This window comes from Eurosta solidaginis, chromosome 2 (assembly GCF_040869045.1).
Source record: "Eurosta solidaginis isolate ZX-2024a chromosome 2, ASM4086904v1, whole genome shotgun sequence".
Lineage (NCBI taxonomy): Eukaryota > Metazoa > Arthropoda > Insecta > Diptera > Tephritidae > Eurosta > Eurosta solidaginis.
In genome coordinates this window covers 136,202,655-136,226,984 of record NC_090320.1, presented here as the reverse complement: position 1 = coordinate 136,226,984, position 24,330 = coordinate 136,202,655, and the positions used below count along the sequence as shown (strand labels likewise).

Below are 24,330 nucleotides of genomic sequence, written 5' to 3'. Positions count from 1 at the left end.
TGGAGTAATATTTCACTAAATAATTTTAATTTATATGACGTATTAGAAGGACTAAAATGTAAAGTGAATAAACTACGGGAACTTACTGCGTCTGGGTTTCACAGCTTATTTGTTGAGCATCATGTATATCCGTTTGTGTGCTACAGTTTTTCCGTGCCAAGTATTGGCTTTTCGCTCCAAAGGTGTCACTTAAACAAAAAAAAAACCAAACATGTAGAAGGGACTTTATCAAATAACTTGCATATATTATCTTACTTTTCTTTCATGTTAGAGATGAAAGGTTTACTTTGTAGCGGCGAAAGTATTGTCCGAAATTTTGGTAGGTCACCGTAGGAATTACGGTTGGGGACGACGAGACAACTTTCGTTTTTAACAAACTCTTGATTAGTACTCCTAAGTCATAAATAAAATTATATTTCATTTTTTATCTTGCACCAATCGGGAAAGTGAATACTTACATAAAAGCCGGTAAATATAGCGACGTAGTGAAGTTGAGCATCAAATTTACGCTCTGCGCTCCCACAATAAGGTCAGAGGCTTGAAAATGGAGCGAGCAAATAAAGCCATTTTGCGGAACCTTAACGTCACAAGCTTTTTCCCCATTTTTTCCTCTTCCTTGGATCTTGCGGGACTGTGAAAAGCTTCACACCCGCTTTCTTCCTTCTAATATTGCACAAACAACACTTTCCCATATTTATATATACACAAAACAAAAGTAAATTCTTTTTTCTTTTCTTACAAAAATTTGCAAAACATTTAAAGACCACTGCGTAGTAAGAAATGTTCACATCAAACGTATATAAACAAAAAATGTAAACATAAACAAAGTTTGACATTTTATGGCCACCTTCAAATGAAAAAACATGTAAAATGCAACTCTGATGCATTTACCTGGTTATTGTACCATGGTTACGACTATGGCGTTAGGGTTAATGAAGTTTAACTGGCCCTATATGGAAGTCAATGTATACATATACATACAGCATAGTACTATGCTGGCAAAGCTGATTGATGGCGGAGTCATTAAAGGTGAAAGCATTAGCCAAGCTGATTGCAACTTTTCTCACGGATTTTGACAGTACGAACATTTCTCAGAGTATTTTTGACATTACCACGAACGAATTACACAAACAAATTACATGGAGTTTGTGTGTATGTCCGCTCGCTGTTACCACCTTACGGCTTCACCATGGCTATAGCATTGCCAGCACAATTCAACCATAAAGTATCACGTTTTTGTTAACGTTTTTAACGTTAACGAAAGCTTTTCATTTCGGTTAAAAACGAGATACAATTTATCTTGATAATTTCTTTATCGATAATATTTCGAAGTGTTTCAACGGAAACGAAGGAAATTTTTTGATAAACGATTAGCTTAACGTTAAGGCGCATCCCTGGTTTTAAACAATAGTTATCACCAAATTATTGGAGTAGGGGTTCAGCTCTAAATTGAGCCTAAAATCCTTTATCAGTAGGCCGATACATCAAAAACAATTAGTTTTTAATTTTTCGCCATACCCAAAACTTACAAATATTTAAGTTGGCAAGTTTATTAGATTTTCAGATACTATTACATATTAGAAATATAATTTGTAAGTAATTTTTTTGAAATATCTTTTTTTCTGAAATTATCAGATTTTCTAGATGCAGCAATGCCAATAAATATGGTTATGACGAAGACATTATGACTTTGTCAAATTTGCCAGGATTTTAATCTCCAGGTTAATCGATAGGCGTGAATATTTTATGGAATAAGTAAATGTACACATGGAGCATATTTTACAATTTACAATTGAAACATATTTTGGTTTTGCATTTAGACTTAAAAATAAAAAAATTCTGTTTCAACGAAGAGCGTTCGTTTGCATTTGTATTTATTAAGTTTTCTGTCCCTTATAATCTAAATTATATGAAATACATAACAAACGACAATTCCGTGTGAAAAAAATCATTACGAATTACAATCGATGCTGTGTGCAACACAGCAACACTTTTGTGAAAACATAAACCTTGTTTCAACTTTTCTTGGCCCTGCACGAAACCCTAATTGCCGATTGTGGCCAAACTAACAACGGCAACCCAGACTTTTACCGTTATTTTTTCACAAAAGTCTTTATTCGACTCGTGTTTTTTTACCATTCGGCTCGCTCGGCAATGGCAGCCATATTGAACACCCTGTCAAACCTCCATATTGAACATCCTGTCAAATGCTTGACAGATAAGATATCATACTTTGTCATCATTCACATTGCTTGTGTTAAACGCATCTATATGATAAATTTTTTTGTACCGCGTCACGTTAGTCACGTTTTTACCCTCACACCTAGTTATCGATCATTGTTTATATATAGTTTGGCAGCTTAATTCGAGGTTATGTTGCGAATAGAGTGGAAGGCACTCGCAGGGCGTGAAAATAGGTACTCGAATGGAGTGGAATGAATAACAGTAGGTAGACCAGAGTTGCATTGGGTCAATCATTGCATCAATATTAAAGATAAATTTAGAAAAAATAATTAAATACTTGAGTATAAGCAAACATTTTCTTTCAATTACTGCAATAAGGGTGTCCTAGATGCTATATATTCCAAAATTATAACATTTTATGTCTTTTAAAAATTTAACTTTAATTTCTTTAAGATTTCCGTAATATGGCCATTAGTGATGTTTTTGTGTGTGTGCAAATTTTGAGCGATCAGCTCCCTACAAGACGGAGGTAACTAGTTCACCCACACATTCAAAGCTTTTTTCGCTCTCCACTAACACATCGACGTTTCTTGTGCTGTCATCGAAATGACAGCGTCACCTTAATACGACAATTTATTAATTATTCCGGGAAACATTTTAAAACGATGAAAAACTATAATTGTGGTAATTAAACTAAAAAAGTGCTTGTGCTACGGGCTTTTAGGTGTGACGTGTGTTAGCTGTTTAGGCACTTCTAAATTAACCTGGCGCATTAACTAGAGGCAGCCAAGTGCTCTTGCCACCAATTGGAATTGGAAGATTCGATTTCCAAAACTAAAAAAGGTAACGTTTTCAAGACATTGCACAACCTAAACAAAGGTGGTATCAAAAGACGCGGTTCGAGATCCGTTTTTAAAATCTGAAAGTTGTATAGAATCGACGGGATGGCCTAGAAGGTTTCAGGTGGTCATACTAAATCGCTCCCGGGAAGTGTCCTTATCGCTACAACCAAAGCAACATTATTTACTCTCTGCTTTTCATTCATACGTATGTGTATTTTTAAATACTAAAAAAAATGTTATATTATTCTAATATATATCATCTCTGCCGGGGTGCGATTCAGCTCAGGATATGCCGAAACAACAAGAAACCTAAAAAATATCAAAAAATATTTAAATATCATACCCCAAGATGATTAAAAACGTCCAAATTTAAAAGCATTTTCTGTTCGAAAATTAACGTATCGTCAAGAGAAGAATGTACCATAAATGTGATTATTCTTGAATAATCATTTATGATTCCTATTCCGAAACGCTTTTTATTCATATTTGATATCATTGTAAAATTGAGCTTTAATAGTTTTAGAGTAATATTTGACTGCTTTTCAGTCATTTTCTGATCATATTCGTTAATAAATTTTTTTTTCAAAAACAACACAAGTGGACATTATCTTTCAAGGCAGATAAAATTTCAGTTTTTCGCGCTATACAAGCCACAAAGATCGGTGTCGTTTTGCAAAGTTTTAGCTTTGATGATTTGAATTAGTTTACAAGTTTTCCAACGCAAATTCGCATATTGTAGCTCAAACAGAAAAGCTAAGGACTTAATTTATTTCTGCTGAAGTCGGAACGAGTTCAACGCGTAAAAGATGTCTTCGGTAAGCACACACCACTAAGTAATGATTACTGATTCAAGGACTTCTCCTATGCGAGATTCAGTAAAAAGTTCCGGAAAGAAGTTGTCTTCGGGTTGCGTACGCAGTATTACATTCATCTTTTATGCTTTTCATACAGATTGAATCCAAACGCGTTCAATATCGCAAGTACTTAGAGCGCGCCGGTGTCATAGACGCACTCAATAAAGCTTTGATTAAGCTATCAATCCCAAAAATCGGGTATCAAATACTCTAGTTGCAATAAAAAAAACTTTCGGCAAGGATAAAAAATGCTTGCCTTATTCGCCCCTAAAATAAAGTTTTTCCAGGGACGGAAAATAATATTATTTCTTTTTCGGAGTCGAAAAAGTCCTGGTCAAAAAAATGTCCTAGGTGAAAATGCTTGAGTTCCCAGGTATCTTATAGCAATTTCATGTCGAATCATGTATCCTTTTTATTTTTCGAACTTTTTCAATAAAATAAAAGTCCGAGTTTAACTAGTTCTATCGGAATCAGGTAATACAAATCCGCAAATAATTTTCATCTTGATCCAAATATATTAAAAGTCCAAAATTAATAGTTTTGCAAGGAGTTAGATTATAGAAGGAATAAAAGTTTCCGCCCTTAGTTTTTCAGTTCCAGTTTTTTATCGTTATACTTCATTATGGACGATACCATTTTTGCTGGACAAATAGCCACTTCCCAAAGCAAATTTATGATATCCTAATATAAGCTTCAAATTTATTTATTTATTTATTTATTTAAGACATCTAGAAAATATACATTTTCATACAGACTAAGTAGAATAAAAACATTAAATTACAAATTAATTAACGATCCTATTTAATAACAATTTAAATTTAGTTTTTGGTAGAGAGAAATCAACATCATGTACCCTTGAGTACAAATTAAATTCTCTTAATGCTCTTAGAATAGGAGAATTAAAAGCATACATTGTTCTAACTCGATCAATAAAAAATATGTCATTACTCCTCAAGCTTCGGGCTGGGATATGAAATGAAATGCATTCTAGCAAGGCAGAGGAATCAATAGTTCCACGAACTATGTCATAAACAAAAGAAAGTGACAGAATGATTATTCTGGAGTATAACAATTTTAAGTTGATTAGCTGGCATCTAGCAGTGTACGAGGGTAACGGATCCATGAACCCAATCGACCGAAGAGTGATTCGAATAAAAGATTTTTGAATTCGTTCAATCCTATTGATATGACAATCATAATAAGGTCTCCAGATAAAGAGAGCATACTCTAACTTTGAACGTACCAAACTCGTATACAATAATTTCAGTGTATAAGGGTCCTTAAAATCGGAGCCAAACCGGCGAATAAATGCAAGCATTGAGTAGGATTTAGCAATTATGTAATTTATATGACCAAGAAATAAGAAGTTGGAGTCAAAGACAACACCGAAATTTCCCTAAGGGAGCAAAGTTGAGAGTCCTCGATATAATATGAGGTTGGAATGGGAGAACGAGACTTTGAGAACGAAATATGAAAACACTTTTTATGTTCAAATGTAATCGGTTACTATTACACCAGGCTACAACGTTATTAAGATCCTCTTGTAACTTAACGGAGTCCAGGTGACTGGTGACAGCCGAAAATATTTTCAGGTCATCAGCATATAACAGAAATTGTGAGTGTCGAAAGCAGCTTGATATGTCACTTATAAAGATAATAAAGAGAACCCGACCCAAAATACTACCCTGGGGAACACCAGAGGAGGCAAAAAAGAACGTGATGAAATATTGTCAACTTTTACTACACAGCTTCTAGATGAAAGATACGACCTTATCAACAATAAAAACATGGAGTGAAATCCCAAACTAGCTAGTTTGGATAATAAAAGCGAGTGGCTAACTTTATCAAAAGCTTTCGAAAAGTCCGTATAGATGGTGTCAACTTGACAACGGTTACCAAAAGCTGATAAACAGAATTCTGAAAATATGGCTAGATTTGTTGTGGTAGATCTTCCTGGCAGGAAGCCATGCTGATTAGGTGATATCAAGCTCTTAATGGCAAACAACATTTTCTGTTTAACGATGTACTCAAATAATTTAGAAACCGTAGACAATTTAGAGATGGGTCTGTAATTGGCAATATCATTCTTGTTACCGCTTTTAAAAATAGGGGTAATAGAAGTAATCTTCCAAGCATTGATAAATTCGCCACTATCAAGCGATTTATTGAGTAAAATTAAAAGAGGGTAAGCAAAAGCTGCACAATTTTTAAATAGGCAGGCCGATAAACCATCGACATCAGTCTGTGTTGTGTAACTAATATTCCTAATGCCATCTATTACATCATCAATTATTAGGTTGAGAGAACCAAAATTGATAGGAGGGTCAACGATTGGGCCCTGGTTTTCAGTTTCTTCAATGTCAGACTCAAAGTTGGAACTAAAAAAGTCCGCAAAAAGATTTGCAGCCTCATAGGAGGTCGAAGCAATGGTTTCTTTATAGAATACCTCAGACGGAATAATAGAACACGATTTTTTAGACTTAACATAAAGCCAAAACGCTTTAGGGTTCGTTTTGATTTCAGTTTCATATTTCTGAACATAATTTTTATGTAGCACCCTACTCATGGATTTAAACTCCTTCGAGTAACGCAGATATAGATCTCTATGGGAAGAAGAGCCTGAAGACTTAAATTTTTTATAAAATTTGTTTCTTAATTTTTTTAGTTTCTTTAAGTCTTTAGTATACCATGGAATTTTATAAGATCTTTTTTTATTAATAGGAATAATGCTCAAAAGCAGTCATGTAAAGATAGACCATAGAAAAGACAATCCCAGTCTAAAGAGGACATTTCAGGGTTGACAGAATCAAAATCGCAATTTTTAAAACAAAAACTAGTAGGATGGTTATCTTCACAAATAGAGTTAAAATTATAAAATTCCAAGTTTAACACTAGTGGAACATGATGTTGATTTGCAGCAGACAAAGGATCCAGGCACTCATTTAATGAAAAATTCATATTATCGCTAATAATTATAAGATCCAAAATTTTAAGAGTCTGTTAATGAAACTATTAACCTGGACAAGATTAAGACTTAACAAATTATCAATTACATAAGACTCAGCGAAACTAGTAACATTATTAGGAAACAAAGAAAAACTATCATCTAGTCTATTCCAGCTTATATTGCACAGGTTAAAATCACCAAGAATACAGTAATTGCTGTTAGAATGCTTAGTAAATAAAGCTAAAATATTATCAATATGCGCTTTATAAAGTCCATCAGCACTAGACGGCGGAATATACGATGTACAGATTAGAAGTTTAGAGCTGCTGCAAATTGATACACAAAGTTGATCTAAGAGCGAGTCCCCATTTGCCAAGGGAACCAATGAACAGCGATATTTCGTGGAAACTGCAATGAGTACACCTTCACCTCTTGAAGTCTTGGTTTTCGCGGAGTCTCTGTCCTTCCTAAAAACGTTATATAGCTTAGGATCGAAGAATTCGTTGCTAAAAAAATTTTCATTGAGCCAGCTCTCAATAAGAACCACAATATCATAGTCCGAGTGAGAGCTCAAGTCAAAGAGTATTTTAGATTTTGTTCTTAAACCAGACACGTTATGAAAATATATTTTCAAGGGCTTATTATGCATTATGACCGGAGACTGGGCCTTTATGGTTTGAGTGGTGACACCACCTCCTTTCGAAAAAACTGGAAGGGACGAAGTTTAACATTCGCAGGCCAAATATCGGCATTTAACACCTTCTCATAACACCAATCTTCAACACCCAATTTAAAGTTGACTTTCCTTAGATCACCTTCAATAACATCCTTCTTCACAAGCTTAATGCACACCAGAAACCGCTTCTCAATTGAGGCATGTTTAGAAACATAAGATATAATATTGTTGGAAGTTACGCTAGGTAAGAACGAGGATATGTGGAGCCACTTCATCGATCGTACGACACCAAGTTCCTGACTGTGGGTGGATCTAACAAGTAAAGGCTGTTTACGAGGCTTTCGGTTAGATTTATTATTAGTTTTCCATTCGGAAACATGAGACACAGTATGTGCTGGAGAATTTGGAATAGTACGACTAGTAGACGAAAAATCAAGTGAGCGGTCCAATCCATTGGAGGACAATTTTGAATTTAGAGTCATAGGGCCAGTACTAGGACCATTAACGAATGAAGATGGAGTAGTATCACTAATAAGCTTAGTAGTAGTAGACTGCTGGGATGCTTGCATAGGTACAGCAAATGTTTTAGCTAAAGAATTTTGATTCTCAGTTAATGTAGTAGAGAGAGTAACAGCAGAACTAAAAACAGGTTTAGCATGTGGTAGAGTATCATCTGGCAGCGAAGAAGCACACAAAGTAACAGCAGCAGCAGTATTCGACGTAGCTTTCGCATTTAATGCATTTGTGACAACAGTAGAATATAACATAGCTGAACACGCCGCCGCACGAGAGACTGGTATAGCATTATTATTATTAGCTGATGATACAAGAGAAGAGCATTGACGAGACTGATCAGCAGTAGTTACGGCGACGGATTTATTAATTTCATTAGATGCCGTGCATATGACGGATGATATTGAAGGGTAGCTTTGCTCAGGCTGATTTGCAGTAGATACAACAATTTTGCTTTTGACCATTGCACCATTTTTACTCTTTTTTTTCTTTAGCTAAGCTACCAACAATGCTTTGAAGGTTTTTTAGCTCGAGAGTTAGTTTCGATATATCCTCATTTTTATCAACTATTTCGGCCCGCAATGATCAAATTTCGGCACAAAGTTCTTCCGTCTTTTGCACAAAAAGTTGTTTATCATCTCGATAATTTTTGATCAACGACAGCATAGAAGCATTATCAGCTCTTAGATAAGAAAGTTCATTTAAGATAGATTGCAGCATTGATTGTTGCTTATTTGAGGGCAAACCTAATGTTTCACTTTGTTTGCTATTATCAGAGAATGAGGCTAAATTACCGCTGGTTTTAGAAATATAATTCTCTTCAAAAGCAGCGGGTGGCGGAGGAGAGCGAATCGAAGACCGACGCTCAAGAGAACAACCTTTACAAAAGAATGGTTTATCAGACGAGGTTAGAAAATCCACATCAGTCTGCAGCATACCAACACAGCTTATATGAAAAATCTCTTTGCACTTCATACACTGAATATTCGGATGTGACCGATCAACCCTTTGTCCACAAGCACAAGGCATGACAATAAAGATATAAAAAGTTAAGTTGCCTGATTATATTAAGCAATATTTGTAATAAAAATTATGTAGAGTTAAGAGTCACTATCTCGGTAAAATTGCTTTTGCATCATAGGAACACCAATAACATAAAATCACAGATTTTAATAATAAACACAAGAAAAATCTTTAAGCAGCGGCAAAACACATCCGACCGCACCGAAGTTAATTTTTGTTCAGAACTCTTTTGCCAATTTTCTTTTTGTATGAGAGCCGACCCATCCGAACGTCCACCCATCAAAAACATACTAACATTTTTCTCAATGCGTAGCAAGAAAACACCTGAAGAGGTTGCTGAATTGCTGCAATAATTCACTGTTACGCAAATATTTGAGGCGTGAAGTCTTAGACGTGTATTCAATGACCACAACATCACCGCCTACCGAAGCTAATCTCTACGATTGCATACAATCGGGTATAACTCATCATAGCTCAAGTTGTGGTGTTTATGCAGCCGATGCCGAGTCTTATGATGTATTTAATAAACTTTTCGATCCGATCATACGAGATTATCATGGCCAATTTGAAAACGATAGTGATTTATTACAAAAGGATACAGATTGGGATAATGTGGAAGAAATAGAAAATTTGGATCCGGAACGCAAGCATATACTCTCGGCGCGTATACGTATTGCCCGTAATCTAGAAGGTTATCCATATTTTCCGAAATTGCGTGAGAAGCAGTATGTGGAAATTGAAGAGAAGGTACGTTCCGCAGCTGAAGGATTGGATGGTGAACATACTGGCTCCTATTATACAATGGCTGATATTGAGCCAGAGATTCAACATGAAATGGTGTCACGTCATATACTCTTCAAATGCGGCGATGAGTTCTTGAGCACAGCTGGTTGCTATCGCTTTTGGCCGACTGGGCGTGGCATATTTCATAATCCAGCTGAAACATGCTTAATTTGGGTTAATGCGGAGGATCATTTGCGCATTATTTCTATGGCTAAATGTGGTGATTTAGGTAATTTTAAAAGAGAGAAGGTATAAAAGCAGAACTCCATAACTAGCCGGGTATAATATAATTCCACTTCGTTTCTCATCTATTCCATTTACATAGCTAGCAAACGAAGTGAAAGCCGCGTATGTAGCAAACCCTGGAAGGGTACCAATGGGGTTGAAGCTTAATACTTTCACTTCCTTGTTCAGCTGTCTATATGAAAAAGCCGAGGGGAAAGGTGATATGCTGCAAGGCCTGAAATGTCCGTGAGGTTAGATATGGAGTTCGGTTTTATAGATTTGTAAGCTACACTTGCTTGAAATATAATAATCTTTTGCAGGTGATGTTTACAATCGTTTGGTCACTGGCCTTACAGAATTAGAAAGGTCTTTACAATTTGCACGTCATCCACGTTATGGCAATTTGACCGCATGCCCGACTAATCTTGGTACCACACTTCGTGCTTGGGTACATATACGCTTGCCTTTGTTGTCTCAGCAGGAAGATAAACTTAAAGCAATGGCTGAGGAATTGAATGTACAAATCCGTGGTACTGGTGGTGAAAATACCCAAATAGAGGATGGTATAATGGATATATCGAATAAACGTCGTTTGGGTTTTACCGAATTCGAGTTGGTTAAGTCCTTGCAAGAGGGTATCGTGGCATTAATTGCCGCCGAAGAGGAACTCGAAGCATGTGGCGGTGAGGATTAGAGACGTAAGTCGCCGTCTCGCGGTACATATAGTATACTTAGTGCATAGAGTGACATTATGGCGCGTGAAAGCGAATAAAATAAATATAATTTTGAATTGAAAAATACTCCAATGTATTTCAACGTATTTCAACGATTTTCCGCTGTATTCCTTGTTATTCATTTTAGTTGAAGAAGAAATCAACTCTTTTGAAATAAGAATCTTTCAAAGAAAGTAAAATCGTCAGTCGCCTCGACAAGGCATGTCTAGCTCTTTTCAGAGTCATATCGCCCGATATCTCTCCTATCGCCAGTGGCCAAGACGTTTGAAGCCATATTGCTCCTCTATTTCAAAGCAAATTTGCAGCTAGCCTGCCATCAGCATGGCTTTAGAGAACTCCCTAGCACAACCACCGCTCTAAATGCCATTAGCACCCAGATAAATTGCGGTTTAAATCAAAACCCCCACCATAGAACAGTACTCGTTGCGCTAGACCAATCAAAAGCTTTTGATACGGTCAACCATGGCAAGTTACTGCAAGACCTGGAAGGGTTTACCCTTCCCCCATGTCTTAAAAGGTGGGCCGCAAATTATCTGGGTAGTCGGCAGGCATCGGTGCAATTTAGAAACGAAACATCAAAACCAAGAAGAATTAAACAATGGGTGCCACAGGGTGGTGTCCTATCCGCACTTTTGTTTAATTTCTACATATCTAAGCTACCTTCGCCACCAGAAGGAGTTGCAATCGTTTCCTGCGCCGATGACTGCACAATAATGGCCCACAGATCCAAGTTATCACACCTGTAATCCCAATACTAACTAATGGCGCACCCTTTACTCACGTTGCTGTGCATGTGACTTCTTCATTTCCCCAAATAGCACTTTCGCTGACTCAGTACACACGCAAGCGATGGGTAACACAATACAACCAATAAGGCGTGAGCAGTGCAGCATAAGCAGCATTGGCCTATACACTCAACTCATCGAGTATGAAATGTCGGCTGGTGGTGGGATCTGCAACGTAGGCATAAGTAAGTTAGACTTAAAAGTTAGTTGGTAACAAAAGAATATGTTTTAGATTAGTCGTATTAGTGAGTGCAACGAGTGCACAATAAATCAAGCTCAGTATCAACTTAACTAAATTTGTGTATTTCGTTTGGTCGGTGAACAGTGAGTTCACCGCAACTTTAATTTTTTAACAGTTCCCCTTTTGAGAACTGTAAGTGGCGCCCGAGACAGCGGGTGCAAAGTGGACAAAAAGAGTTTAAGTGTTCAGTTGAGAATTGACAAAAAAATTAAATCCCCAAAGAACTAAGTGAACTATTCAAAAAAATTTTTTCAAAAAAGCGCTTAAGTGGAGAAAAACAAAAAAGGGCAAAGAAATTAAAAGCCCAGTAATTAAGTGAACTATTTTAGAAAAAAGGGACAAAAGCCCTTCAAGAAGAGAAATATAAAAAGCAAATAGTTTTAATCCAATGAGAAATTGGCTTTTGTGAGTATAATCTAATCACATTATATTTCCCTTTTCTTCTTCTATTTTTACAGTAACAAAATCATGGACTCTGAAGAAATCAGGAAGTCACCGCAACTTTAATTTTTTAACAGTTCCCCTTTTAAGAACTGTAAGTGGCGCCCGAGACAGCGGGTGCAAAGTGGACAAAAAGTGTTTAAGTGTTCAGTTGAGAATAGACAAAAAAATTAAATCCCCAAAGAACTAAGTGAACTATTCAAAAAAATTTTTTCAAAAAAGCGTTTAAGTGGAGAAAAACAAGAAAAGGGCAAAGAAATTAAAAGCCCAGTAATTAAGTGAACTATTTTAGAAAAAAGGGACAAAAGCCCTTCAAGAAGAGAAATATAAAAAGCAAATAGGTTCAATCCAATGAGAAATTGGCTTTTGTGAGTATAATCTAATCACATTATATTTCCCTTTTCTTCTTCTATTTTTACAGTAACAAAATCATGGACTCTGAAGAAATCAGGAAGTCACTAACGGAGAGGAATGGGGCTATCAATGCCATTCTCTCCCAACTGAAGAAAATGAACCAAAGGCTCAAAAGTGTCGAGTCGAAAAATAACGACGAGTCTTTGTCAGGGCTCAGTAGTAATCTGGAGAGGCTAGAAGCCCAAGTGGAGGAAGTACGCAGGCAGTCATTGTATAGCAGGCCAGAACCGGCTGTAGAACCGCTAGTTATTCCTCGGACGGAGGTCGAGCTAGCGGAGGTGGCTAAGCTGCCGGACTGCGTAAAAGAGTTGCAGGTATTCGATGGATAACGGGAGCACTACGGCTCCTGGGTCCATAGTGTAGAACAGGTAATAAAGGATTACGAAATAGTGCGGCATAAGCCGATTTACGCAGCCATCTTGAGGCACATTAGGGGGAAGATTAGGGGCGCAGCAGACTCTGCATTACTTGCGCACAATATACTAGATTCCGACTGGGGCAGGGTAAAGGAAATTCTTTCCCTGCATTACGCTGATATAAGGGATATAGAAACGTTGGAGCAGCAATTGACGTTAATGTCACAAGGGCGTCAGAAGATGTCCGACTTTTATGCGCAGGTTAAAAAACAACTATCCCTAATGATTAATACCATAAAGGCCGAAAAGTATGCACACGGGGAAACAGTAGAGGCATTGGCAGAGGCACATCGTCGAAGAGCATTAGATGTCTTCATTAGGGGCCTAAACGGGGATCTGCCTGCCCTTCTCCTAGTTCAGAACTTGAAAACATTACCCGAAGCATATTCGGCATGTCTTTAAATTTTTAGACCGCAGGAACTCTATTTACCGCCCACCCTTCCACAGGGATAATAAAAATTTTAATGACAACTACCAACCTTCAGCCCCAAAATTTTTTAAAAGGAATTATTCCAACCACGACCAGGGTTATCCCGCTCAAAGAAATTCAGTTCAACCAAATGGCAACCAATAAAGGCCTAGACCTTCCTACTCAGGATCAGCGCAAACCCGAATAAGCAATCATTCTACCCAAAATTGGAGAAGCAACAGCACCCCATTGGCGGTGGTAAGAGCAGAAGCAGAACCATCAACTCAAACCCGCCAGACAGGTGGCACTCGATTTTCAAGATATGGCAGCGCCGAGAGGGGTACAAGTTCCCCAGGATATTCAGACAGAAACCCTAGCAAGCAGCAGAAACTTTTCCATCTAGTACCGGTTGATGAAGAACAAATCGAAACCAACAAAGAACAAACCACGGGGGACCAAGTAAATTTAACCATGGGAGCCTCGTGTCCGGCGTACCTTATCTAGAGTACGCAACGCAGGATTTAGGTATTTTAGAATTTCTAGTGGATACAGGGCCGAACAAAAATTATATAAGCGAACGCGTAGCTCAAAATACTACGCCAGTAGAAAAACCGTTTAAGGTAACTTCCGCAGGAGGAACTATAAATGTAGACAGGAAAATATGCGGACATTTTTTGAAATTCGTAGGCATAGATATTCCCACAACATTTTTTGTTCTTCCAGGGCTTAGATCATTTGATGGGATAATAGGGGATGACACGCTGTCGGAAATTAAAGCAGTCCTAGACAGGGAGCTCAACACTCTCATTTTAAAACCAGATATTGTGCTGTCCCTTAAGCGGAAGGAGGCGCAGCAGGTCAACAGCATTACCTTAAACATTCCTTTCGGCAATGATATCACGCACCTTACAAAAAATTAACTCTACGAGATCCTACATCGATATGAAAATTTATTCGGCCCAGTTGACCGAGGCATGGAAATCCAAACCAATGTCCAGGCAGAAATCAGAACCACAACCGAAAACCCCATTTACACTAAAAGCTACCCCTACCCCGTTAATATGCGCGAGGAGGTGGAAAAGCAAATCCGAGACTTACTAGCAGAAGGCATAATTCGTCCTTCAAAAAGTCCCTACAACTCACCCATATGGATTGTCCCAAAGAAATCCCAGGCAGATGGGGAAAAAAGTATAGAATGGTGATAGACTTCAAACGGCTAAATTCCGTAACCATCCCTGACACCTATCCCATACCTGACATTAATGGCACCATTGCGAGTCTCGGTAGTGCAAAGTATTTTACGACACTTGACCTAACTTCGGGATTTCACCAGATCCCAATGAAAGAAAGTGATATACCAAAAACGGCATTTTCCACCATGAATGGAAAATACGAATTTTTGCGGCTTCCTTTCGGTCTCAAAAATGCACCCTCTATCTTCCAGCGCATGATAGACGACGTGTTAAAAGAATTTATAGGTCGTATTTGCTTTGTATACATCGACGACATTATAATCTTTAGTAAGGATGAAACCACTCATCTAAAGGACATTGAGACTATCCTTGCCAGGCTCCTAGCCGCGGGTCTCAAGGTTAACCTTGAGAAGACGCACTTCCTAAAAAGAAGCGTAGAATTTCTTGGCTATATTGTGACCTCTGAGGGAATACTTCCTGACCCAAAGAAAGTAAATTCCATTAAAAACATGCTGCCTCCGTCTAACTTAAAGGAGCTTAAGAGCTTCCTAGGACTAACATCGTATTATCGTACATTCATTCGAGATTACGCAAAAATTGCAAAACCTCTTACCAACCTCATACGAGGAGAACACGCACAGGTAAGGGCAACACAATCGAAAAAGGTACCCATTAACTTGAACAAGGAAGCACAGGAAGCATTCGCGAATCTCAAAGAGATACTGACGACCTCCGAGGTCCTGACTTTCCCTAACTTCGACAAATCTTTTAACCTTACTACCGATGCCTCCTATTTCGCTATTGGAGCGGTGCTATCACAGGACTATGATGGCAAAGACAAGCCCATAGCATTCATATCAAGAAGCCTAACCACTACAGAAGAGGCGTACGCAACAAACGAAAAAGAAATGCTTGCTATCGTGTGGGCTTTGGATAACCTTCGGAACTACCTGTATGGAGCAAAAAAAATACGAATATTTACAGGTCACCAACCCCCAACCTTCTCTTTAAGTAACCGAAACTACAACGCCAAGCTAAAACGTTGGAAGGCCAGGATCGAAGAATATAATTACGAAATAATTTATAAACCTGGCAAATCTAACGTCGTAGCTGACGCACTGTCCCGACTCAAAACTTATGCAAACCCCCTTACAACGTCCACATACGATGCCGCTAGTCAAAATGCAACCACAGGGTCAACAGCGGATTCTGGAAGCGAGGCCGGTGATACCGTACATTGTGCAGAACAGGACTACTCCGACCTTATACCCTTCGTTGAAGTTCCCATAAACGTATTTAGAAACCAGATTTTATTTGGGGGTAGGCTAGAAATATTTGAAGAACCCCATCCAGGTTACTCGCGACATTATTTAAAGATAGATGGAGTCGGCGAAGAGGAGCTCATTAATGTTCTGAAGGAAAAACTTAGGCCAAACGTTATTAACGGAATTAAAATGCTAGAGAGTAAATTAGGACTTCTTCAGAAAGTATACCTGGAAAATTTCATGCAATATAAGATCCGAGTAGCTCAGTGCATTGTAGAGGATCTGAGAGATCCCGACAGAATCTGTGAAGTAGTATGGGTGGAGCACAAAAGAGCTCATCGCAACGCCAATGAGAATAAAAACAAATTTTAGAGAGGTACTACTTTCCAAGAATGAGCAGCATAATCAGGGGCTATGTCTCGTCTTGCGAAACTTGTAAAATCAGTAAATATGACAGACGTCCCAATAAACCGGAGTTACAAAACACACCTATCCCATCGCGTCCTTTTTTTTTTTTTTTTTTTTTTTTTAATGGACGTTGTGGCAGCGCGCTGCCCTCAAGTGGCCCAATGAAACCAGGCTAATCCTGTTCACGCGATCGATTTATATATATATATAATAACTTTTTTTTTTTTTTTTTTTTATTTTTATTTTGCCGAGTCTTTGATGGGCAGCGGTATGTCAAGCGTCACGATCTGAGACTGCTCAGCTACAGAAGAAATTTCATCAGCAAAGCGTAATACTTAAAGAGAACAGAAGCAAACGTATTATACATTAATTTAGAGAGGTGAGAACAATCTTTTTTATAGAAAAAAGGGAGTCCGAGCTATCAAATGTGTTTGAGTGAGAGTTATAATCTTGGCATAAACGCCGAAAAGGTTCATTTTGTTCGAAATTCGTTCTACATTGTTTCAGCAGAAGAGGTTTGAAGTGTCTCGATGTCCGAGAGGGAACGCAAAAGTTCACTTCATTCAGAAGGAATGGGCTCGAAATTGATCCATTTAAAAGTTTTGTCATAAATATCACACCAAGCATTTCCGTTCGACTAGCAAGAGTTGGAAGATTGATAAGCTTTAATCGATTAGTATAAGGTGGAAGATTAGTTAAAGAGTCCCATTGGAAATTTCTTAAGGCAAATAGTAAAAATTGTTTTTGTATTGATTCGAGACTCTCTGCATGGACTTGATAACGCGGATTCCAAATTATCGAGCCGTATTCTAATATTGGCCTAACTAATGTTGTAAAAAGTGCTTTAGTTATGTAAGGGTCGTTAAATTCTTTTGACCACCGTTTAACAAATGCAAAAACACCTTTGCCTTTATTCACTGTAGCATTAATATGAAGATTGAAACTAAGTTTGGAATCCATCATGACTCCCAAGTCAATAAAATTATTTACAGTTTCTAGACTATAGTTGTTAATTGTATATGAAGCTGGTGGCGAAACTCTCCGAGAAAAACACATGAATTTACATTTTTTGAGATTGAGCGGCATATAATTTACATTGCACCAGGTAACCAAGTGATTTAAATCCATTTGAAGCAAGGAATGTTCCTCAACCGAGGCACATGATTTGAAAAGTTTTACATCGTCTGCGTACATCAAGATTTTTGAGTATTTAATTGTACCAGATATATCGTTTATGAACAACAAGAACAGAATCGGACCAAGATGGCTGCCCTGAGGAACACCAGAAGAAACATTGATGACCCCAGAAAGTGTATTTTTAAAGATTACTTTTTGCGTACGATAACCAAGATACGAAGAAATCCAACATATAAGACGGGGTTGAAAACCGAGTTGACTGAGCTTATGAATAAGTAATGGGTGTGATACTTTGTCGAAAGCTTTACTGATATCGGTGTAAATTACATCAGTGTGAAGGCCTTTTCTAAATCCATTAGAAACGTGGGTGGTAAATTCTAGTAAATTGCTGATAGGTGATTTGCCCTTACAGAACCCATGCTGCGAGCTTGCAATTATGGGGGAAATAGGGAATGTTAGGTGGTGGGTAACAATAGCCTCAAATAACTTTGGGATAGCGGATAACTTTGCTATGCCCCGGTAGTTTTCTATTGAAGACCTGCTTCCATTTTTATGAAGCGGAATAAGAAAAGATTCCTTCCATATTGTTGGGAAAACGCCATAAATTAAAGATAAATTAAATAAATCTGTTAGCGGCTGATAGATGTTTGCGGCACATTTTTTAAGAAAGTGTGTCGGGATCCTGTCGGGGCCGTATGAATATGATACTTTGAAAGTTTTTAAATAAGATAATACATCTTCTGAAGATATAAATGGAGCTCTGATTGAATAACATGAATCAATATGGTATGGGTATTCATTAGGTGAAACGTTGGTCTCAATAGAGTAATTTGATTTGAAAAATTCCGCAAAGAAGTCGGCGATCTCTTGATCATCGCTGGAAATATTATCTTGGAATTTCATGGATGATGGAAACCCTTTCACCCTGCGTTTAGAGTTTACGAATCCGTAAAATGCCTTCGGGTTGCAAGTTATATTTCTTTTCATTTTACAAAGATAAGCTTTGTAACACTTTTTGTTCAATTGAAAATACTTGCAGCGTAGAATCGAGTACTGTAAGTAATGGTTATGTAAACCCGTCTTTTTGAACAACTTGAAAGATCGAGACTTTTTATTCTTTAAAATTTTCAGCTCTTTAGTGAACCATACTTGGCTTGTATCGGAATGTACACAAATCCGCTTAGGTACGTATTTTTCAAAAAGACAGTAAATGGTATTGTAAAAGTGAGAAACGCTTTGCTCCACATCAGCATTAAATGTTGGCCACACTATTCGAGATAGATCACGATTTAATTTTTTACGAAATAATTCACGTCGATATATTCGAAATACTAGGAGAAACATTTCTGAGCTGTATTGACAAATTTTCCAAGTTCGCAAAACTCTTTCACCTAAGAAATAAGTCCACTTTGGACCTCAAGGACAAAATAGTCAAACTCTGGCACTACTTTACGACCCCAGATATCCTCGTGACCGACAACGAGCGCGGTCTTATTAGCCCAATAATAAAAAATCTTTTAGAGTCATTGGGAGTTATGTTGTATCGTACACCTTCTCAGAGAAGCGAGGTCAACGGTCAAGTCGAAAGGCTTCATTCCACCTTAATCGAAATTATCAGATGCCTGAAGATAGATAGCCCTAGGTTAAAAATCAAAGAGCTAGTAAATATAGCAGTAGATCGCTATAATAATTCCATTCATTCCGTTATAAACCGGAAACCCACTGAGGTATTTTTCAATCGCGCAAAAGCGGCTAATTACCAGGAACTCCTCGAAAAAAGCAAGAAAATAAATGAATATTTAAAAACCTTACTGACTCAGAAACAACTAGAGTATATTGAACGGCACAATAAAAGAAGATCTCTGCCGGAGCGTTATGATGAAAATGATATCATATACGTGAAGGACAAACAGATGAAGGGAAAACAAAAACCCATATACAAAAAAGAACTTGTCGCAAAAAAAAAAAAAGGTGTCCGTAACCACAGTTAGTGGGAAAAATATCCACAAAACCCACACTAGAATTGCAAACGCAGGAATACACATCCTAGCACTTGAAACTGAAAATGATATTTATTTGTTTGAATAAACAAAAAAAAAAACAAAAAAAAAAAAAAAACATTAAAAAAACCAAAGATACAGAGATAAATTAATTCTCAGAAAAACCTTTTTTTATTGAAACGAAGGACATGTTCATTACTACAAGAGCCCGGCTTATTAGTGGGACAAATCGTGCCTTAGTAGCGGATGGCGCCATCGAATTTGACAAATGGCTACGCTGCCTTCAAAACGGATCACACGATCCCCCATAGCTAGTTCGAGAACAGTATGGACCTCTATCCTAAAAAAGAATTTAAACCGAATCTATACAAAGTTGCGCCTAATCCGCACGAAAAAAGAGAAAATAGCTTTGTGCCTAATCCGCATATCATATATTGATACTTAATCCTTCGCCTAATCCGGAGGATGAAAAAAGAAAAAAAAAAAAGAAAAAAAGACAAAGAGGAAAAAGAATACAAAATATGAATAATTTTTATTGTAAACTTGCGCCTAATCCGCAAGAAAAAAGAGAAAAATAGTTTTGCGCCTAATCCGCATAACATATATTGGTACTTAATCCTTGCGATGAAAAAAGAAAATTTTATAAAAAATACTGATAAAAAAGAAAGCAATGAAAGAATAATTGTACTTGCAAGCTTGCGCCTAAAAAAAAGAAAGAAATAAATTTTATCCTCTTCGCCTAATCCGTTGAGTGAAAGAAAAAATTATCCTCTTCGCCTAATCCTTTGAGTGAAAGAAAGAAAAAATTATCCTCTTCGCCTAATCCGTTGAGTGAAAGAAAGAAAAAATTATCCTCTTCGCCTAATCCGTTGAGTGAAAGAAAGAAAAAATTATCCTCTTCGCCTAATCCGTTGAGTGAAAAAAAAAAAATTATCCTCTTCGCCTAATCCGTTGAGTGAAAGAAAAAAAAAAAATATTAAGCTTATGCGCCTAATCCGCTAAGCAAAAAGATAAATATAATCCGCAAAACACATATTGATACTCCTTGCGCCTAATCCGCAGGAAAAAAAAAATTGTTTTTTCTTGCTTTTGATTTACTTATTTTCATTTCACTTTATTTTAATTAATTTTTCACCTTTTATTTAGTTATTTGCATCTAACTAAAATTTTTTTTTTCCTTCTTTTTATTTAAATTAACACTAACACACTAACCGAAACTAAAGCAATTAACAATCATAAAATGTAAAGTATAATCAAAAATAAATAAACATAAAATTGTTCCTCTCTTACAATGTCATAACACTAAAATTCCGAAACAAACATATTCCTTTGAAATTAACTTCAATTTTAAACTTAGAAGAAAAAAGAAAAAATACAAACAATCTTGTAAAACAAATATTTGTGATTAAGCTAACAATTACTAACACACTAACACTAATAACATCCTTCCAGATTCCCACTGCTGGCATCAGCCATCAGCGCCCTCCATATATTTCACTATAAAACCCCAATTACAACTATCCAAAACGGGAATGGATGGATCATTGGTGGATCCTTCAAGCTGGTTCACGTTATTAATCTACAGCAATATGTTACAATTATGACGCAAATGGAAAGTTTGGCAAACCGTTTAATGAAAACCGCTGACGACTAGATTTTAGCGCATCTCTACATCAACCAAACATTGGAACGACTTGAAGAACTTACGGGTAGCACAGGTAAAGCAAGGGTCAGTCGCTCTATAGACTGGATAGGCTCAGCATGGAAATGGTTAGCAGGATCACCAGATGCAACCGACTGGAACTACATTCTCCACAGCCAAAATGAAGTCATTCAAAGCAATAACCACCAATATAAGATTAATGAAAAACTCTTCGCCGCCACCCAGGAACTCCTAAAGAAAATCGACGAAGTGGTGAATCGCACTAACTACATAGCGAAAGAAAATGAGGCGACAGAATTTGATCGAAATGCACTACACAACATCCTGCTCATTCGCGAAGAGGTAAACGAAATTGTGCGGGCATGTCAACTGGCAAAACGGGGCATTTTCAACACGAATCTACTTGACACAGCTGAGGTCAACCAGGTACTGTCAGAAGTAGAGACCCTTCCTTACCAGAACTTCATCGAGGCTATTGAATACGGTCAACCATCAGTATACACGAATGGGGCATTTCTCCTCTACGTGCTCTCGATGCCAAAAGTAACAGCTAACAAATATAATTTTCTGATCACTCGCGCTGACATCTACGAACATAAGCAACTTGATCTACCGTTTGACAGGATGCTCGTAAACCAAGAGGAAACATACGGAGTGACGGGAAATTGCATGGTAATCAGTTCATCTACAATATGTAAGTCAGAATCCTTGTCGAAATTGGAAGAGGACAGCTGCATTCCACGACTACTAAAAGGTGGAGACGTTAGCTGCCAGTTACCAGACGAAACGGATCAATTATAGAATTGGTAAACGACAACACAATATTCCTCTCAAACTACCAAGGCATGATCAGTAGCAGCAATGCCTCAAGCACTATTAATGGCACCTACATCATCCAACTAAGCAACGAAACAGTCAAGATAGGTGACCAAGTATTTTCCAGCAACGAGGTAATGACAGCGTCCTTTCGAATGTCAGGAATCACACAATGAAGGTCAACCTAGAATATGTGCACGACATCACGATGGAGAATGTTAAGTATCTAGGATACGTTAATGAGAAGATCCATTTTTCTATCGTTACAGAAGCCCTAACAATATGCGCAATAATCGTGGTCGCTGCTATCCTATGGAGATGGTACATTAGAAAACCAGACCTCCCAGAAATCTCTGAACATTGGAGCTGTGGCACGAACACCAATAAGATCACGAAGGGCATATCCACATATAAAATTGATTACCCAGAAGCTAGCCTACCAGCAGAAAGTAATAGCCATTCGGTACATACCATAACCCCCTCACGTTTTTCATTTGATCTGCGAGACGCAGATCTTTAAAGGAGGAGGAGTTATCACACCTGTGATAACAATACTAACTAATGGCGCACCCTTTACTCACGTTCCCGTGCATGTGATTTCTTCATTGCCCCAAATAGCACTTTCGCTGACTCAATACACGCGCAAGCGATCGGTAACACAATACAACCAATAAGGCGTGAGAAGTGCAGCATAAGCAGCATTGGCCTATACACTCAACTCATCAATTATGAAATGTCGGCTGGTGGTGGGATCTGCAACGTAGGCATACGTAAGTTAGACTGAAAAGTTAGTTGGTAACAAAAGAATATGTTTTAGATTAGTCGTATTAGTGAGTGCAACGAGTGCACAATAAATCAAGCTCAGTATCAACTTAACTAAATTTGTGTATTTTCTTTGGTCGGTGAACAATGAGTTCACCGCAACTTTAATTTTTTAACAGTTCCCCTTTTGAGAACTGTAAGTTCCAGGAGCTTTGCAACAGAATAAACGGCTATCTGCCTGATCTCTCCAGTTTTTTTCGCCTCGCGAAACCTGGCATTATCACCGACTAAATCCTCCGCGACTTATTTACAACTTGGACGTCCCAAATGTCCACCATTTTGAACATCCACGTCGATCGCACTACTCTACCGACTGTCCTACACCCCAAAATCTTGGGTGTGACGTTTGATGAGCATGCAGCCGCAATTGTACCGAAAATCCAGAGCCGTAATAAAATCCTCAAATCCCTTGCTGGCAGTACTTGGGGAAACGACATAGAAACGCTCAATACCACACACAAAGCAATTGGCCAGCCGATTGCATGCTACGCGTCCCCTATATGGTCGCCAAGCCTAAAAACTGCTCACTGGAAGAAGCTACAGGCCTGCCGAAATACTGCCCTCAGAGCCGTCACGGGCTGTCTTTTTATGTCCCCAGAGCACCATCTAGATAATGAGGCGAGAATACTCCCCATCAGGGAGATAAATGAGATGCTAACCAAACAGTTCCTGCTGAATACACAGAAACCTGGACATCCCAACAGACATCTGATTGATGAGCCAACACCTCCTAGGGGCTTAAGGAGTCATCTCCGTAAGCATTATGAGGAAATACGGCACCTGAGATCTCAGCTGTATGAAGCAAAAAAACACAAGCAGGTCCTCAGTGAACTCCACAAACAGGCGTCGGACCTTTATGCCAGGAATTGCCCGGTGAATCCAGTACTCAAAAAACAGTACCCAAAACTTGCGGAAGAGGAACGCATACTCCCCAGGGAAACGCGAGTCACTCTAGCTCAACTTCGTTCGGATACTGTAACAGGTTAAACTCTTACCTATCCAGAATCAACCCCGACATACAAAATGTATGCCCCGCTTGCAATGTGCCCCCACATGACACCAACCGTCTCTTTAATTGTATTGTGGAACCAACGCCTCTAATACCCATCTCTTTATGGTCCACCCCTGTTGAAACAACAAGTTTCCTTGGACTCCGGTTAAAGGATATTGATGACAATTTGTGCTCGGTCGCGGCTGTTAGGTGGGGCGAAGCACTGCTACAACAACAACAACAGCAGCAGCGGGTAATTCTTGTGGCTTGCTGAGCAGCGGAGCTGCTGGTAGGTAGGGGGAGGGTGCTAAGGCGTAGACTACGGGACGCCCTTGGGAGTGAACAGCAATGAACCACAAAAGATTTATAAAAGTTAGGTGGACGTCGGGTTTTGGGATCAAGCCGAGAACAACCTGTCCGATGCAACCATCCCTTACACGAGACACACTGAACATAGTATGACCGTCCTAAAAAGGTTCTTTTCCGGAAGATGCAGCAAAACCATTTCTCAGGGCCGGGGTGAGGAGACGGACCCGGATTGGGTTCGA

At 38.2% G+C, this 24,330-nt stretch overlaps 2 protein-coding genes across 5 annotated transcripts in view; one reads left to right on the top strand and one right to left on the bottom strand.

Annotated features, from left to right (window-relative positions):
• LOC137240247 (uncharacterized) overlaps positions 1-24,330 on the bottom strand; it is a 162,107-nt gene that overhangs the window by 15,917 nt on the left and 121,860 nt on the right. The gene's annotated exons all lie outside the window — the stretch shown is intronic.
• Positions 7,881-10,741, top strand: LOC137241659 (arginine kinase-like). The gene is made up of 4 exons (XM_067769161.1): positions 7,881-7,890; positions 8,114-8,299; positions 9,353-10,051; positions 10,368-10,741. The coding sequence occupies exons 1-4, from the start codon at positions 7,881-7,883 to the stop codon at positions 10,739-10,741; spliced, it is 1,269 nt and encodes a 422-aa protein (XP_067625262.1).